Consider the following 15,000-nt stretch of genomic DNA (forward strand, 5'->3'; position numbering starts at 1 on the left):
ATGTGTCCAGGGACATATTTCCTGAGTTTATAAACATAATATACATTTAAAAGAAACAAAAGAAGATGTTGTGATGCCAAAAAATATCGACGTAATCATAGTAGTATCGACTAGATACTCTCCTGAACTTGGTATCATAACAGTGGATGTCAGGTGTAGATCCACCAATGGCGTTTGTTTACATTTTGACGCTACGGTGTGTAGGGATGATACTTGTAAGAAACGTACTTTATTTGTCGCCATGGAGACGAGGATTAGTGATTTAGAAGTAGCTAAAACACTGCCGACTCGGGCTGGACGTTAGCCGCTAGCTCGCTAGCCATGTCTTAAAGCACCTCTTCCTGTTTCGGTGTTATTACTTCACCTTTATCGTTAGTTTCTAAGCCAAAATGCGTCCGTTCTCCCTTTCCTGTCTACACACTGTGTCTGTTTGTAAGTACTCCGTGATTGTGCGCTCCCGAACATGCTCCTCTGCTCGTAAAAACCAGCAATGACACGACGTGACGACGACTTTTCAGAGGCGGTATAGTACCGAATACGATTCAATGGTATCGCGGTACCATACTGTGGAGGGGGGCGTGGTCTGGAAGGACCGGCCTCGAAGCACAGCTGGCAGGTGATTGGATTACCCAGCTGGGGCTGATCATCCAATCACCTGCCATGCTCATTAGCAGCAGCCGAGACGAGACAAGTCGGTTGGAGTTGGAGTTGGAGCTAGAGGAGCCACACATGCGCACGAGACCACGCCGTAAGTGGAAGAGCAGCCGAAAGACTGAAAAGTCCAGAGGATCTTTGTGGTCAGAAGAACCCACAGGAGGGCAACCTCCACACATACTAATACCGGTATACCGTACAACCCTAATTACAGCTAGAACAGTTATTACCAGATTCTTGTCGGTGAGTATCCGCCGCCTCCTGTCCTCCTCGGTTTTCAGCTTCTCATTCAGGGCCTCCTTCTCTGCTGACAGCACATATATTTTGTCCTGGCCGGAGACAGAAAAAGTTGGCATTAAGACACGGAAATCATCCTCAAAGACAGTCATATTTTTACTTGTTCTATGCAAGAAGCAAGTATGAAGTTAGAAAACTACCAAGGACTACCAAGTCGGTTAACTGACAGACTACAAACATCTGCTTTGTTTATTTAGTCTGTGGATGATAAATGTATTCCATTTGTTCCATTTATGACAAATTAGATTTTTTTAAATTATATTACAAATGTATTAGACATGTTTCAATGGGCGAAATCACAAAAAGGCAACAAGACTGTTGTGAACACAAATATGGATTAGTGAAAAGGTCTTACAGAAAGAGTAGTTTCTGTTTCCTTTAGTGTTTTCTCGAGGTTCTCCAGGTTGGTTTTCTCAATGTCTTTGAACTCTGAAAAAAAGCACAGAAAACCCAAATTCACACCAATACACCGAATATATCATCGCATGCAAAATGGACACTGTCCCCTCCAAAAGTGTCAAAACAAGTGAGGCCAATTTCTCTATTTTTGCTCTCAAGATCATCGAACCGTAAAAATAAAATAAAAAAATAACACAAATAAAGACCAATTAAAATTGAAGCTGCAAGCAGCGTTGGACGGGACCGACTTTTGCTGGTGTTTCCCGCCTTTACCCATTCAACAAGGTCTTGTGTGTAGAATTTAGAGGACAGAAATGAATTGATTCCATTTCACATTGTCATTATAGGGTATTGTGTGTAGAATTTTGAGGACAAAAATGAATGAATTCCATTTCACATTGTCATTGTCTACTGTTAGTCCTAAGTGTCCCAATACGTTTGCCTATTGTTAGTCCTAAGTGTCCCAATACTTTTGTCTAGTGTTAGTCCGAAGTGTCCAAATACTTTTGTCCAGTGTTAGTCCTAAGTGTCCCAATACTTTTGCCGAGTGTTAGCCCTAAGTGTACCAATACTTTTGTCTAGTTAGTCCTAAGTGTCCAGATACTTTTGTCCAGTGTTAGTCCTAAGTGTCCCAATACTTTTGTCTAGTGTTAGTCCTAAGTGTCCCAATACTTTTGTCTAGTGTTAGTCCTAAGTGTCCAAATACTTTTGCCTAGTGTTAGTCCTAAGTGTCCCAATACTTTTGCCTAGTGTTCGTCCTAAGTGTCCCAATACTTTTGTCTAGTGTTAGTCCTAAGTGTCCCAATACCTTTGCCTAGTGTTCGTCCTAAGTGTCCCAATACTTTTGTCTAGTGTTAGTCCTAAGTGTCCAAATACTTTTGTCCAGTGTTAGTCCTAAGTGTCCCAATACTTTTGCCTAGTGTTACTCCTAAGTGTACCAATACTTTTGTCTAGTGTTAGTCCTAAGTGTCCAAATACTTTTGTCCAGTGTTAGTCCTAAGTGTCCCAATACTTTTGTCTAGTGTTAGTCCTAAGTGTCCCAATACTTTTGCCTAGTGTTAGTCCTAAGAGTCCCAATACTTTTGCCTAGTGTTACTCCTAAGTGTACCAATACTTTTGTCTAGTGTTAGTCCTAAGTGTCCAGATACTTTTGTCCAGTGTTAGTCCTAAGTGTCCCAATACTTTTGCCTAGTGTTAGTCCTAAGTGTCCCAATACTTTTGTCTAGTGTTAGTCCTAAGTGTCCAAATACTTTTGCCTAGTGTTAGTCCTAAGTGTCCCAATGCTTTTGCCTAGTGTTAGTCCTAAGTGTCCCAATACTTTTGCCTAGTGTTAGTCCTAAGTGTCCCAATACTTTTGCCTAGTGTTAGTCCTAAGTGTCCCAATACTTTTGTCTAGTGTTAGTCCTAAGTGTCCCAATACTTTTGCCTAGTGTTAGTCCTAAGAGTCCCAATACTTTTGCCTAGTGTTACTCCTAAGTGTACCAATACTTTTGTCTAGTGTTAGTCCTAAGTGTCCAGATACTTTTGTCCAGTGTTAGTCCTAAGTGTCCCAATACTTTTGCCTAGTGTTAGTCCTAAGTGTCCCAATACTTTTGTCTAGTGTTAGTCCTAAGTGTCCAAATACTTTTGCCTAGTGTTAGTCCTAAGTGTCCCAATGCTTTTGCCTAGTGTTAGTCCTAAGTGTCCCAATACTTTTGCCTAGTGTTAGTCCTAAGTGTCCCAATACTTTTGTCTAGTGTTAGTCCTAAGTGTCCAGATACTTTTGTCCAGTGTTAGTCCTAAGTGTCCCAATACTTTTGCCTAGTGTTAGTCCTAAGTGTCCCAATACTTTTGTCTAGTGTTAGTCCTAAGTGTCCAAATACTTTTGCCTAGTGTTAGTCCTAAGTGTCCCAATGCTTTTGCCTAGTGTTAGTCCTAAGTGTCCCAATACTTTTGCCTAGTGTTAGTCCTAAGTGTCCCAATACTTTTGCCTAGTGTTAGTCCTAAGTGTCCCAATACTTTTGTCTAGTGTTAGTCCTAAGTGTCCAAATACTTTTGCCTAGTGTTAGTCCTAAGTGTCCCAATGCTTTTGCCTAGTGTTAGTCCTAAGTGTCCCAATACTTTTGCCTAGTGTTAGTCCTAAGTGTCCCAATACTTTTGCCTAGTGTTAGTCCTAAGTGTCCCAATACTTTTGCCTAGTGTTAGTCCTAAGTGTCCCAATACTTTTGTCTAGTGTTAGTCCTAAGTGTCCAAATACTTTTGCCTAGTGTTAGTCCTAAGTGTCCCAATGCTTTTGCCTAGTGTTAGTCCTAAGTGTCCCAATACTTTTGCCTAGTGTTAGTCCTAAGTGTCCCAATACTTTTGCCTAGTGTTAGTCCTAAGTGTCCCAATACTTTTGTCTAGTGTTAGTCCTAAGTGTCCAAATACTTTTGCCTAGTGTTAGTCCTAAGTGTCCCAATGCTTTTGCCTAGTGTTAGTCCTAAGTGTCCCAATACTTTTGCCTAGTGTTAGTCCTAAGTGTCCCAATACTTTTGCCTAGTGTTAGTCCTAAGTGTCCCAATACTTTTGCCTAGTGTTAGTCCTAAGTGTCCCAATACTTTTGTCTAGTGTTAGTCCTAAGTGTCCAAATACTTTTGCCTAGTGTTAGTCCTAAGTGTCCCAATACTTTTGCCTAGTGTTAGTCCTAAGTGTCCCAATACTTTTGCCTAGTGTTAGTCCTAAGAGTCCCAATACTTTTGCCTAGTGTTACTCCTAAGTGTACCAATACTTTTGTCTAGTGTTAGTCCTAAGTGTCCAGATACTTTTGTCCAGTGTTAGTCCTAAGTGTCCCAATACTTTTGCCTAGTGTTAGTCCTAAGTGTCCCAATACTTTTGTCTAGTGTTAGTCCTAAGTGTCCAAATACTTTTGCCTAGTGTTAGTCCTAAGTGTCCCAATGCTTTTGCCTAGTGTTAGTCCTAAGTGTCCCAATACTTTTGCCTAGTGTTAGTCCTAAGTGTCCCAATACTTTTGCCTAGTGTTAGTCCTAAGTGTCCCAATACTTTTGTCTAGTGTTAGTCCTAAGTGTCCAAATACTTTTGTCCAGTGTTAGTCCTAAGTGTCCCAATACTTTTGTCTAGTGTTAGTCCTAAGTGTCCCAATACTTTTGCCTAGTGTTAGTCCTAAGAGTCCCAATACTTTTGCCTAGTGTTACTCCTAAGTGTCCCAATACTTTTGTCTAGTGTTAGTCCTAAGTGTCCAGATACTTTTGTCCAGTGTTAGTCCTAAGTGTCCCAATACTTTTGCCTAGTGTTAGTCCTAAGTGTCCCAATACTTTTGTCTAGTGTTAGTCCTAAGTGTCCAAATACTTTTGCCTAGTGTTAGTCCTAAGTGTCCCAATACTTTTGCCTAGTGTTAGTCCTAAGTGTCCCAATACTTTTGCCTAGTGTTAGTCCTAAGTGTCCCAATGCTTTTGCCTAGTGTTAGTCCTAAGTGTCCCAATACTTTTGCCTAGTGTTAGTCCTAAGTGTCCCAATACTTTTGCCTAGTGTTAGTCCTAAGTGTCCCAATACTTTTGTCTAGTGTTAGTCCTAAGTGTCCAAATACTTTTGCCTAGTGTTAGTCCTAAGTGTCCCAATGCTTTTGCCTAGTGTTAGTCCTAAGTGTCCCAATACTTTTGCCTAGTGTTAGTCCTAAGTGTCCCAATACTTTTGCCTAGTGTTAGTCCTAAGTGTCCCAATACTTTTGCCTAGTGTTAGTCCTAAGTGTCCCAATACTTTTGTCTAGTGTTAGTCCTAAGTGTCCAAATACTTTTGCCTAGTGTTAGTCCTAAGTGTCCCAATGCTTTTGCCTAGTGTTAGTCCTAAGTGTCCCAATACTTTTGCCTAGTGTTAGTCCTAAGTGTCCCAATACTTTTGCCTAGTGTTAGTCCTAAGTGTCCCAATACTTTTGTCTAGTGTTAGTCCTAAGTGTCCAAATACTTTTGCCTAGTGTTAGTCCTAAGTGTCCCAATGCTTTTGCCTAGTGTTAGTCCTAAGTGTCCCAATACTTTTGCCTAGTGTTAGTCCTAAGTGTCCCAATACTTTTGCCTAGTGTTAGTCCTAAGTGTCCCAATACTTTTGCCTAGTGTTAGTCCTAAGTGTCCCAATACTTTTGTCTAGTGTTAGTCCTAAGTGTCCAAATACTTTTGCCTAGTGTTAGTCCTAAGTGTCCCAATGCTTTTGCCTAGTGTTAGTCCTAAGTGTCCCAATACTTTTGCCTAGTGTTAGTCCTAAGTGTCCCAATACTTTTGCCTAGTGTTAGTCCTAAGTGTCCCAATACTTTTGTCTAGTGTTAGTCCTAAGAGGATTTGTTGCACAGGTGGCATCCTATGACAGTTCCATGCTGGAAATCACTGAGAGCGGCCCATTCTTTCACAAATGTTGGTAGAAACAGTCTCCATGTCTAAGTGCTGGATTTTATACACCTGTGGCCAAGTGATTCGGACACCTGATTCTGATAATTTGGATGGGTGGCCATGTGTGTGTGTGTGTGTGTTGTGTGTGTGTGTGTGTGTGTGTGTGTGTGTGTGTGTGTGTGTGTGTGTGTGTGTGTGTGTGTGTGTTGAATCACTTTTGTAACATGGGAGAACACACCTTGCACAGAGGTCTCATGCTGTTGTTTGAGGGACTCTATTGTTTGACTATGACTTGTTTCCTGGTTCTTCCTCTCAGCTTCATGTCTGGTCCTCAGCTCCTCCACCTATAAGGTGGAGACAAAGTTTATGTGAGTGGAGCTCGAGTCGGAAAACCATTGCATCTAACAGAGAATGTGTCATTTCAATCAATCAATCAATGTTTACTTATATAGCCCTAAATCACAAGTGTCTCAAAGGGCTGCACAAGCCACAACGACATCCTCGGTTCAGATCTCACATCAGGGCAAGAAAAAACTCAATCCAATGGATTTGCACCCCTGGTGGTGAAATCCAAAAAAATTAGGGTGGTCCTAAAAAAAATTGACTGTCAACATATGAAATAACAAGTGTGTGTAAAAAATGTAAGTGCTCCCCCTCTGGCCAACATATGTAATAATAAGTGTGTGTAAGAAATTGAAATGTGCCCCCTTTGGCCAAAATTAATTAAAAAATAATAATTATTATATATATATATATGTATGTATATAGAGACATACTGTAATAACTTGAAGTAAAGAAGGAATATTAAAAACCAATTACAAACAAAAAATTCAAAAAAATAATAATTTACTAAAAGCAGTCTTTTTCTCACAATGTCGACTTTTTTCCTATAAAATTGGGAACAAGTTCTCATATTCTTTTTGTTTCTGTAATATTGCAATATTTTCTCGTAAAATTATAATTTTTTTAATGTAAAATTATTACTTTTTAATGCAAAATGGTGACATTTGTCATATAAATTCTGACTTTCATCACAATATTGCCCAGTTTTTTGTTGTTCTTGTAAATTAGTGACATTTTTGGAGTAAAATTATGACTAAGTAAAAATTCCGATTATTATTTTAATATTGCCAACATTTTAAAGTTTTCTTATAAAATTGTGACTTTTGTTGAGTAAAATTACGACTCTTGCCAAAATCGTAAGCTTTTCTTGTAAAATGGCGACTGTTATTGAGTAAAATTCCAACTTTTATCATAATATTGCAAAATTTTGACTTGCGTTGAGTAAAATTAGGACTTTTATTATAACGCTGCCAAAATTCTAAGTTGTTCTTGTGAAACTATAACCTTTTTCTTGTGAAATTCCAACTCATTTTTCACAACAAGCTTTATTATATTTGCATAGTATGTATATATTATTAATGTTGTAAATACAAATCTTTATATATCTAGAAAGGGTGGTCCTAAAGAGGTAGGCATTTTTCAGAGGTCTCAAGAAGGTAACATAAAATATTGTGTGTGTGTGTGTGTGTGTGTGCGTGCGTGTGTGTGTGTTCTTGTATTTCTACCCTTCTTGAGACATCAACAAGGAAAAGTAGCTTCCACATGAGGAGGTGTGAACAAGTTAGGACATAAATCATGGTCCCAATACGGAAAACCATTGCATCTAATAGAGAATGTCTCATTTGCACCCCTGGTGGTGAAATCTATCAAAATTAGGGTGGTCCCAAAAAAAATTGACTGTCAACATATGAAATAACAAGTGTGTGTAAAAATTTGAAGTGCTCCCCCTATGACCAACATATGTAATAACAAGTGTGTGTAAGAAATTGAAATGCGCTCCCTTTGGCCAAAATTAATTTTTTTTAAATTAATAAATATGTACATAGAGACATACTGTAAATAACAAAGATTAAAAACAAATTACAAAAAAAAAAAAAAAATTTAAATAGTTTTTACTAAAATCAGTCTTTTTCTCACAATGTGTTGACTTTTTTCTTATAAAATTGGGAAAAAGTTCTCATTTTCTTTCTGTTTCTGCAATATTTTCTCGTAAAATTATTACTTTTTTATGTAAGATTATTACTTTTCAATGCAAAATGGTGACATTTGTCATATAAAATTCTGACTTTCATCATAACATTGCCAATTTTTTTGTTGTTCTTGTAAAATAGTGACATTTTTGGAGTAGAATTATGACTTTTGTCATCATTTTGCCAAAGTAAAAATTCAGATTATTATTATAATATTGCCAAAATTCTAAAGTTTTCTTATAAAATTGTGACTTTTGTTAAGTAAAATTACGACTCTTTCCAAAATTATAAGCTTTTCTTGTAAAATTGCAACTGTTATTGAGTGAAATTCCGACTTTTATCATAAAATTGCACAAATGTTCAGTTTTTCTTGTATAATTTTGACTTGCGTTGAGTAAAATTACGACTTTTATTATAATGCTGCAAAAATTCTAGAGAAAATGACTTTCATCACAATATTGACAATTTTTTTTGTTGTTCTTGTAAAATAGTGACATTTTTGGAGTAAAATTATGACTTTTGTCATCATTTTGCCAAAGTAAAAATTCAGATTATTATTATAATATTGCCAAAATTATAAAGTTTTTTTTATAAAATTGTGACTTTTGTTGAGTAAAGTTACGACTCTTGCCAAAATTGTAAGCTTTTCTTGTAAAATGGCGACTGTGATTGAGTAAAATTCCGACTTTTATCATAATATTGCACAAATGTTCAGTTTTTCTTGCATAATTTTGACTTGCGTTGAGTAAAATTAGGACTTTTATTATAATGCTGCCAAAATTCTTGAGAAACTGACTTTCATCACAATATTGGCAATTTTTTTTGTTGTTCTTGTATAATAGTGACATATTTGGAATAAAATTATGACTTTTGTCATCATTTTGCCAAAGTAAAAATTCAGATTATTATTATAATATTGCCAAAATTATAAAGTTTTTTTTATAAAATTGTGACTTTTGTTGAGTAAAATTACGACTCTTGCCAAAATTGTAAGCTTTTCTTGTAAAATTGCGACTGTTATTGAGTAAAATTCCGACTTTTATCATAATATTGCACAAATGCTCAGTTTTGTTTTGTATAATTTTGACTTGCGTTGAGTAAAATTAAGACTTTTATTATAATGCTGCCAAAATTCTTGTGAAACTGACTTTCATCACAATATTGCCAATTTTTTTGTTGTTCTTGTAAAATAGTGACATTTTTGGAGTAAAATTATGACTTTTGTCATCATTTTGCCAAAGTAAAATTTCAGATTATTATTATAATATTGCCAAAATTATAAAGTTTTTTTTTATAAAATTGTGACTTTTACGACTCTTGCCAAAATTGTAAGCTTTTCTTGTAAAATTGCGACTGTTATTGAGTAAAATTTCGACTTTTATCATAAAATTGCACAAATGTTCAGTTTTTCTTGTATAATTTTGATTTGCGTTGCGTAAAATTACGACTTTTATTATAATGCTGCAAGAATTTTAGAGAAAATGACTTTCATCACAATATTGAAAATTTTTTTTGTTGTTCTTGTAAAATAGTGACATTTTTGGAGTAAAATTATGACTTTTGTCATCATTTTGCCAAAGTAAAAATTCAGATTATTATTATAATATTGCCAAAATTATAAAGTTTTTTTTTTATAAAATTGTGACTTTTACGACTCTTGCCAAAATTGTAAGCTTTTCTTGTAAAATTGCGACTGTTATTGAGTAAAATTCCGACTTTTATCATAAAATTGCACAAATGTTCAGTTTTTCTTGTATAATTTTGACTTGCGTTGAGTAAAATTACGACTTTTATTATAATGCTGCAAAAATTCTAGAGAAAATGACTTTCATCACAATATTGACAATTTTTTTTGTTGTTCTTGTAAAATAGTGACATTTTTGGAGTAAAATTATGACTTTTGTCATCATTTTGCCAAAGTAAAAATTCAGATTATTATTATAATATTGCCAAAATTATAAAGTTTTTTTTTATAAAATTGTGACTTTTACGACTCTTGCCAAAATTGTAAGCTTTTCTTGTAAAATTGCGACTGTTATTGAGTAAAATTCCGACTTTTATCATAAAATTGCACAAATGTTCAGTTTTTCTTGTATAATTTTGACTTGCGTTGAGTAAAATTACGACTTTTATTATAATGCTGCAAAAATTCTAGAGAAAATGACTTTCATCACAATATTGACAATTTTTTTTGTTGTTCTTGTAAAATAGTGACATTTTTGGAGTAAAATTATGACTTTTGTCATCATTTTGCCAAAGTAAAAATTCTGATTATTATTATAATATTGCCAAAATTATAAAAAAAAAATTATAAAATTGTGACTTTTACGACTTTTGCCAAAATTGTAAGCTTTTCTTGTAAAATTGCGACTGTTATTGAGTAAAATTCCGACTTTTATCATAAAATTGCACAAATGTTCAGTTTTTCTTGTATAATTTTGATTTGCTTTTATTATAATGCTGGCAAAATTCTTGTTGGCAATTTTTTTTTTGTTCTTGTAAAGTAGTGACATTTTTGGAGTAAAATTATGACTTTTGTCATCATTTTGCCAAAGTAAAAATTCCGATTATTATTATAATATTGCCAAAATTTTAAAGTTTTCGGTGACACTTTAGTATGGGGAACATATTCACCATTAATTAGTTGTTATTAACATGCAAATAAGTAACATTTTGGCTCTTAATTAGTCATTATTAAGTACTTATTAATGCCTTATTCTGCATGGCCTTATTATACAACCAGTAAGTCGGTAACACTTTAGTATGGGGAACATATTCACCATTCCTAACCCTAACCCTCTAACCCTAACCCCATTTTCAAGATCAATAACTGGCATTCATGTGGCCATTGAAGCTTTAACGTAACTGTAATTCAAATAATAATAATAATATATAATAATAATTGTGAACATTGCTATTGTTACTTCCATACATTGTCAATAAGCAGTTTAAAAGTTATGGTTTTGAGATGAAAACCAAGGTGAGAATTTGGCTTGATTGAGTTCTAACCTGTTGCTCCATCAACATGCGATATTTGTCAGCCTCCTCCTGGTACGTTTTATGGACCTTGTCCCACTCCGTCTGGTAAAAACTCCTCAATCTGACACACAATAAAACAGGAGAGAAATTAGAACCAACTCTTGCGTTTTAAGCTCTCTGTTGGTGGAAGTGGACGCTGGCACTGCACCTGTCCTCCAGTTGCACCAGTTCTTCCTTGTGACGCTCGTCGAGCTCCTTCAAGGCCTCCTCCAAATTGACGCGCACCTCTTCCTTCTCCTTGTGCAAACGCTCACAGCACTGAGACGATGCCGCTGCACAGAAACAAGGTATGCGTTCGTGGTTGGTACAAAGTGGCTTACAGTATCTTATCATAGAACAGACCAGCACGAATGAGCTCAGTCAATCTTAGCCATCATTTGAGGGATCGAGATAAAAGATGCAAGACAGATTAATAAACGTATATTACAGCTAGTCAAGTAGCAGGCTTTTATTGCCGTAAAAGGATAATCTAATCATTAGATCGAGTAGAAATGCATCCACGATTTTGTTTCATCCGACCACTTTCCTCCAGAAGGTCTTATCTTTGTCCATGTGATGTCAGATGAAACAAAAATTGAGCTGTTTGGCCACAATACCCAGCAATATGTTGGGAGGAGAAAAGGTGAGGCCTTTAATCCCAGGAACACCATGCCTACCGTCAAGCATGGTGGTGGTAGTATTATGCTCTGGGCCTGTTTTGCCACCAATGGAACTGGTGCTTTACAGAGAGTAAATGGGACAATGAAAAAAAGAGGATTACCTCCAAATTCTTCAGGACAACCTAAAATCAGTATGAAGTATTTCCAAATGTCATTATTGGCTTTATTTTAACAAAAAATTCTCAGGGTACATTTAACATGTTTCTTATTGCAATTTCATCCTTAAATAAAATAGTGAACATACAAGACAACTTGTCTTTTAGTAGTAAGTAAACAAACAAAGGCTCCTAATTAGTCAGCTGACCTATGCAGTAACATATTGTGTCATTTCTCTACCTATTATTTTGTCAACATTATTAAGGACAAGTGGTAGAAAATTAATTATTGATCTACTTGTTCATTTACTGTTAATATCTGCTTTCTTTCTCTTTTAACATGTTCTATCTACACTTCTGTTAAAATGTAATAATCACTTATTCTTCTGTTGTTTCATACTTTACATTAGTTTTGGATGATACCACGAATTTGGGTATCAATCCGATACCAAGTCGTTACAGGATCATACATTGGTCATATTCAAAGTCCTCATGTGTCCAGGGACATATTTAGTTTGTAAATAGTTTATAAACATAATTATACATTTAAAAAAAAAACGAAAGAAGATTTTGTGATGTTAAAAAATATCGATGTAATCATAGTATCCATCCATCCATTTTCTACCGCTTATTCCCTTTGGTAGTATCGACTAAATACGCTATTGTACGTGGTATTTATTGTAAACTGTCATGTCTGTGTAATCAAGTTTTGTTTTAAGTCATGTTTTGTTTAGTTTCTGGCTTTTCACTCCCTTGTCTTGTTTGCATGATTACCCATTAGTTTTCACATGTCACGTCACGCACCTGTTTCACGTTTTGAGTCACGCACCTGTTTTCGTTAATCATGTCTGTGTTATTTAAGCTTTTCATTTTCTGTTGTTCGTCCTGACGACATCCTCGCATTTATGCCCCCTGTCACACTCTGTCCACGTCTGCGCACTTCATGTCCATGCCAAGTAAGTTTATTTATTATTGCCACAGTTAGTGTTTTTTATTGTTCATAGTTTTTTTGCCCCCGTGCAAGTCTTTTGTTTTCATTAGTCAAGTTGTACACCCGCCTTGAGCGCGCCTTTTGTTCTTTTGTTAGTGTAAAATAAATAATGTCTTCACCTTCACGCCATGTCTGGTCCAAATGCTCATTTGCACCACGGGAGAACAAACCACGTCAAAGTCCAAGTCTTGACAGATGTCGTCAGCTAAAAAGTTCTCCCGCAAGACATTTGGACAATTTTGACGAGGGAACATGGGCGGTCCTGCGCGCGATGGAGGAGGAAACGCTGCGCTACTCCTCCGTGGAGCGCAGAGATCTCATGTGGGGTCCGACCGGCAAACTGGTGCCGATCAGCTCCGTTTGGCCCGGGGACATTGGCGCGTCATCCCAGCCACGGAAGCGCCGCCAAAGGCGAGGGATTCGGGACGCCAGGAAGGACATCCGCGAGCCAGCGGGACACGCCGCTCCCACAAGCCCCGCCCCCTCCGGGCGGAAGCAAGCAACAGTCTGCCCAGCTTCCTCAGGATGACATCACAGCCCAGGATTTTTTTTTCAAATCTTTTTCTTTTGAACACCCGCCTCCAACAAAAGACTCTAATGGCATGACTTTGATAAATCATTATCAAAACATGTTTTTAGAAATCAGGTCTAATCAGTCCAAGCCACGTCCCAAATTGCATGCCCCGCCCCCCAAGACTCATGCCCCGCCCCCCAAGACTCAAGTCCCGCCCCCGTCACGATTTTTTTCTTTTTTCCGCCCACACAACCCCAGGTGGGGGATAAAAAAACAAAACATTGTGGACAACTTAAAGGGGAAATTTCAGCCCCCCTCCAGACCTCCCTCCGCCCATCCCTAGAGAGAGTTCCAGACCGCAGGGAGCGCGTCTGGTATCCGCCCCTTGAGGGGGGGGCTGGGGTCGGGAGCTGTGTTGGTGGGGTGGCTCGGCATCACCATGCCAAGCCACAGCCTCCAGCACGGCCGCCACCACCGGTCTTCCGACCCGTCAAGCCACAGCCTCCAGCACGACCGCCCTCACCAGTCTTCCACCATGCCAAGCCGCAACCCCCAGCTAGGCCACCTCCACCTGCACCAAGGCTAGCACCAGTAGCAGCACCACGGCTAGAACCACGGCTAGCTGCTCCAAGGCTAGCTCCACGGCTAGCACCTGTCGCTGCTCCAAGGCTAGCACCTGTCGCTGCTCCAAGGCTAGCACCTGTAGCTGCTCCAAGGCTAGCTCCACGGCTAGCACCTGTCGCAGCTCCACGGCTAGCTGCTCCAAGGCTAGCTCCACGGCTAGCACCTGTCGCCACACCAAGGCTAGCACCTGTCGCCGCACCAAGGCTAGCACCAGCTCCACTACGCCAAGACCCACCACGCCAAGCTCCGGTACCAGCTCGACGTCAAGTGCCGCCAGTCGCAGCTCGACGTCAAGTCCAAGACCAAGACCAAGACCCGCCATGCCAAGACCAAGACCCGCCATGCCAAGACCAAGACCCGCCATGCCAAGACCAAGACCCGCCATGCCAAGACCAAGACACGCCATGCCAAGACCAAGACACGCCATGCCAAGACCAAGACCAAGACCAAGACCCGCCATGCCAAGACCAAGACCAAGACCAAGACCCGCCATGCCAAGACCAAGACCCGCCATGCCAAGACCAAGACCCACACCAAGACCAAGACCCACACCAAGACCAAGACACGCCATGCCAAGACCAAGACACGCCATGCCAAGACCAAGACCAAGACCAAGACCCGCCATGCCAAGACCAAGACCAAGACCAAGACCCGCCATGCCAAGACCAAGACCCGCCATGCCAAGACCAAGACCCACACCAAGACCAAGACCAAGACCAAGACCCACACCAAGACCAAGACCAAGACCCACACCAAGACCAAGACCCACACCAAGACCAAGACCCGCCATGCCAAGACCCACACCAAGACCAAGACAAAGACCCACGCCGAGCTTCGCCGCCTGACTTGCCACGCCGAGCTGCCACGCCTGCCAAGTTGACGACGCGCCTGCCTCCTCGTCGGCTACGGATATGGCCGCTACCTGGTCGCCCGCCACGCCAAGTGCGCCCACCTCCCAGTCGGCCACAAATGTGGCCAATCCCTGGGCGTCCGCCTCGCCTGCTGCAGCGGCGTTCCACTCGCCGCCGCCACTTGACTTTGCCTCGGTGGATTCGGGGCCACTTGGGCTGGCGACCCACCGCCATGTCCCCCTCCCGCCCTCCCATGACTTTTGTTAAGTTTTTTCTTGGACATCTGGTATCTGTCCTTAAGGGAGGGGCTCTGTCATGTCTGTGTAATCAAGTTTTGTTTTAAGTCATGTTTTGTTTAGTTTCTGGCTTTTCACTCCCGTGTCTTGTTTGCATGATTACCCATTAGTTTTCACATGTCACGTCACGCACCTGTTTCACGTTTTGAGTCACGCACCTGTTTTCGTTAATCATGTCTGTGTTATTTAAGCTTTT

General features: G+C 39.2%; 1 protein-coding gene across 3 annotated transcripts in view; it reads right to left on the bottom strand.

The window, feature by feature from the left end:
• The window catches only part of LOC133617290 (uncharacterized), a 222,957-nt gene that overhangs the window by 12,280 nt on the left and 195,677 nt on the right, over positions 1–15,000 (bottom strand). For all 3 annotated transcript variants that reach the window (XM_061977214.2, XM_061977215.2, XM_061977213.2), the window contains exons 11-15: positions 10,923–11,046; positions 10,745–10,835; positions 5,941–6,046; positions 1,307–1,380; positions 885–983 (exon numbers count right to left, since the gene is read on the bottom strand). In XM_061977214.2, coding sequence (XP_061833198.2) covers positions 885–983; positions 1,307–1,380; positions 5,941–6,046; positions 10,745–10,835; positions 10,923–11,046 — 494 coding nt within the window. The remainder of the gene's footprint in view (positions 1–884; positions 984–1,306; positions 1,381–5,940; positions 6,047–10,744; positions 10,836–10,922; positions 11,047–15,000) is intronic.

This window comes from Nerophis lumbriciformis, linkage group LG16, assembly GCF_033978685.3.
Source record: "Nerophis lumbriciformis linkage group LG16, RoL_Nlum_v2.1, whole genome shotgun sequence".
NCBI lineage: Eukaryota > Metazoa > Chordata > Actinopteri > Syngnathiformes > Syngnathidae > Nerophis > Nerophis lumbriciformis.